At 33.7% G+C, this 3,489-nt stretch overlaps 1 protein-coding gene across 1 annotated transcript; it reads left to right on the plus strand.

The window, feature by feature from the left end:
* The first annotated feature begins 380 nt into the window (after positions 1 to 380).
* Positions 381 to 1,334, plus strand: LOC145135944 (protein disulfide-isomerase 2-3-like). Its single transcript, XM_079070159.1, has 3 exons — positions 381 to 559; positions 721 to 820; positions 898 to 1,334. The coding sequence occupies exons 1-3, from the start codon at positions 384 to 386 to the stop codon at positions 1,060 to 1,062; spliced, it is 441 nt and encodes a 146-aa protein (XP_078926285.1). The 5' UTR covers positions 381 to 383; the 3' UTR covers positions 1,063 to 1,334.
* The last annotated feature ends 2,155 nt before the right edge of the window (positions 1,335 to 3,489 follow it).

Genomic DNA, 3,489 nt, shown 5'->3' on the forward strand with positions numbered 1-3,489 from the left:
GGATTTTTACAACAGTGAAAAATAACTATTCATCTAGAACCATATAATATACTTTGCATAATATATTTTTATAAGATATAGGTCACATATATAGATGGATTTTTAATATATACACGTTGTTAATAAAAATATATTCAAAAGAGTAATAAGTAATAAAAAAGTTTTTATTAATATGTTAAACTTAATGAATAAAAAGTTCAGTTACTCCATTAATGTAGGCATAATTTGACCACATCATTTGCTAATAAGGACTCAGCAAATAGTTTGCTAGTCCATCCAAGTTTCCTCAAATTACATGCATGGTTCATTATTTATAGCACACATCTCTTATCAATCAAACACAAAAATACTTTTTTTTGTTTTCCATTCCTCTGTCAGGAACCATGAATCGCTCGTCAAATGTGTTGATCTTTATTTCTTTCTTCTTTTTATCATTCACCGGAAAATTAAATCTCGTTGACGCTGGTGATACAGCCTCAGTTATATTGAATTCAGGAAATTTTGAACAATTGGTTATGCAAAGTAAAGATGTTTGGTTTGTCTTGTTCGGAGCACCCTGGTAATAATTTATTCCACATATACTTATTCTTTTTTACTTTATCATATTCAATTTTAAACCTTTATATATATATATATATATATATATATATATATATATATATATATATATATATATATATATATATATATATATATATATATATATATGTTTTCTTTCAGGTGTCCATATGTTAAACAACTTAAACCTGAGTGGGACAAGGCTTCAAAGGCTTTGGAAGGAAAGGTCAAGTTTGGTGAACTTGACTGCGATGTGGAAAATGTATTCTTCATTATTTGTTATAATTTAAACTAATATTATTTTATATAATTGTTTACTAATCGACTATAATTTTTCAGGATATACAAGCAAGGTTTGGAGTAACTGGGTTCCCGACTGTTTTTGCATTTGGTCCTGATAAATGTGCACCTCCCACCGGAGTAACTGAAAGAACTGCAGACACACTTGAAAAGGCTGGCCTGTCTTACTATGACAAAACACAGGGGTGTAAAATGGAGTTTTGAGTTGAGGATTGTATTCGAATAGGACTTGTTTGACTTGTTATCGATATGAAATAATAATGTCGCCTTTAACCTTGGTGTACAAAGCTAATAAAGAATAATTTTAATTTTGATCCGAGAAACCAAAGCTGAAGCTCCTACATGTGATCCTCGGGACCCGAATTGTGTGGTAAACCCCTCCAGAAAGAACCTGCTTGTCATAGAAGGGGGTAAAGAAGATAAGGAGGCGGAAAAGGAAAAAGAAGATGTCACCCCCGAGATAATATAGTTGGTTACAGGAAGATGTCATGTAAACAAGAATGTTGTATTCCTCCTTTGTATGTACTATAATTAATAAATTTTTTTTCTTTGCGTTATGCTTATATATTTTGATCTATGTGCAATTTCGATATTTAGCTTTGTGTGGCTTGTTTGATCGGATATAGTTGGTTTTAGAGACAATCTAAACGAACATGGTATGAGCAAAGAAATGTCAATAAAGGTGTAAGGGGACGATTTCTGTGGTGAAATTATCTTTACAAAAGATGGTGTGACTTAATGATGATATAATAAAAAAATCTTGCGGGCTATAAAAAGTCCAAATCTATACTAGTAATCCTACGACACATGTCTTATTATTATTATTATTATTATTATTATTATTATATTATTATTATTAAGCAACTCATTTTCCGCTCAAGAAAACTTAATAAATTCATCGGTTATTCTCTTTTGGTTTATCCTTCGATCAAGGCTCTATCTCCCATAATTCACCTCTTGCTTTCGAAAACATAAAAGATTCAAAATTAAAAATGTATAAATCCATTGATTAAATCCTCTAAGAGAACGATCTAAACCTAAAATAAAAATAACATGGCTTCGCAAAAGGTATTATATGTTTTACATGATAGCAAAGAAAAATAGAGAATTATTTTTAATTTCCAAATAGCCTATGCGTTGGATTCCTACTTCCATAATTCATAAATAATATTTTGGACATCTTTTGAAGGGTAAAACACTTACTCAGCAAATAATTTGCTAGTCCATCCACGTTTCTTCAAATTACATGCACGCTTCATTATTTATAACACAAATCTCTTATCAATCAAACACAACAACTTTTTTCGTTTTCCATTTCTACATCAGCAACCATGAATCGCTCCACAAATGTGTTGATCTTTATTTCTTTCTTCTTTTTATCATTCACCGAAAATTTAAATCTCGTTGACGCTGGTGATACAGCCTCAGTTATATTGAATTCAGGAAATTTTGAACAATCTGTTATGCAAAGTAAATATGTTTGGTTTGTCTTGTTCGGAGCACCCTGGTAATAACTTATTCCACATATACTTATTCTTTTTTACTTTATCATATTCAATTTTAAACCTTTATATATATATATATATATATATATATATATATATATATATATATATATATATATATATATGTTTTCTTTCGGGTGTCCATATGTTAAACAACTTAAACGTGAGTGGGACAAGGCTTCAAAGGCTTTGGAAGGAAAGGTCAAGTTTGGTGAACTTGACTGTGACATGGAAAATGTATTCTTCATTAGTTTTTTTGAAATTTAAACTAATATTATGTGACAACCCGACACTTTTACACCGTACAATCGATCCATATATTTATAAATCAATTGAATTTAGCATCTTTTAGCAGAATTTTGGGTACGCACGAGTGCTTTAGGCTTAGTATATCATAGATATGGGCCTTAAGAAGGGTTAGGAAGGGTGTTGCATCACAAAATCAAGCCAAACACACCAAGAGAGGTGTGTGCGGCCGCACACTAGAGTGTACGGCCAGCCAGCCGCACACCCAACCGCAAACCCCCTCCAGCCTCACACCTGACCCTATATATAGTAGAGGGCCCCCCTTCCATTCACTTTTGGTTGCACCTTCTCTCTCTCTCTACTTTCTCTCTCTAGAGACATCATCCTAGAACACTTAGAAGGCCTCCAAAACGTGAAAACCGTCATCTTTCAGCTTGTTATAGAGGTAAAACACTTGAATCTAAGCTTAAAACTCATAGTGGTCTTCGTGTTCTTCACCCCTTGAAGGAGTGCGGCCGCACACCTTCATCAGGTGGCCGCACACACTCAAAACACCCTCCAAAGTGAGGATATGGCCTCTATAATCGATCTAAGACTTAGTTTGACACTTGAAACCCCTCAAAATCGACACATAGGACTCAAACAAGGAGTGTACGGCCGCACACACACCCTCTGTATGGCCGCACACTCTAGTGTGTAGCCTCACACACAAGTCCGGCCGCATTCCCTAGCCGCACACTCACTTTTATGGCCATACACCCACTCTAGTACCCATATTTGGCCTTAAACATGTAAGAATCACTAAGTACGAAACATGGTACACTTAATCCTAAAGAATCCAAGTCTTTAGGGTGTTTTCCCACCAGGTTTAGTCATAAAA

The sequence above is a fragment of the Lactuca virosa genome, chromosome 9 (genome assembly GCF_052849685.1).
Source record: "Lactuca virosa cultivar CGN04683 chromosome 9, Lactuca_virosa_CGN04683_v6, whole genome shotgun sequence".
In the NCBI taxonomy this organism is placed as follows: domain Eukaryota; kingdom Viridiplantae; phylum Streptophyta; class Magnoliopsida; order Asterales; family Asteraceae; genus Lactuca; species Lactuca virosa.

Bases quoted from the DNA above. Each gene is read 5' to 3' on its own strand.
- LOC145135944 (XM_079070159.1), top strand. From the start codon at position 384: ATGAATCGCTCGTCAAATGTGTTGATCTTTATTTCTTTCTTCTTTTTA. The intron at 560-720 runs GTAATAATTTAT...GTTTTCTTTCAG, and splicing joins GTCTTGTTCGGAGCACCCTG to GTGTCCATATGTTAAACAAC. The intron at 821-897 runs GTATTCTTCATT...ATAATTTTTCAG, and splicing joins TTGACTGCGATGTGGAAAAT to GATATACAAGCAAGGTTTGG.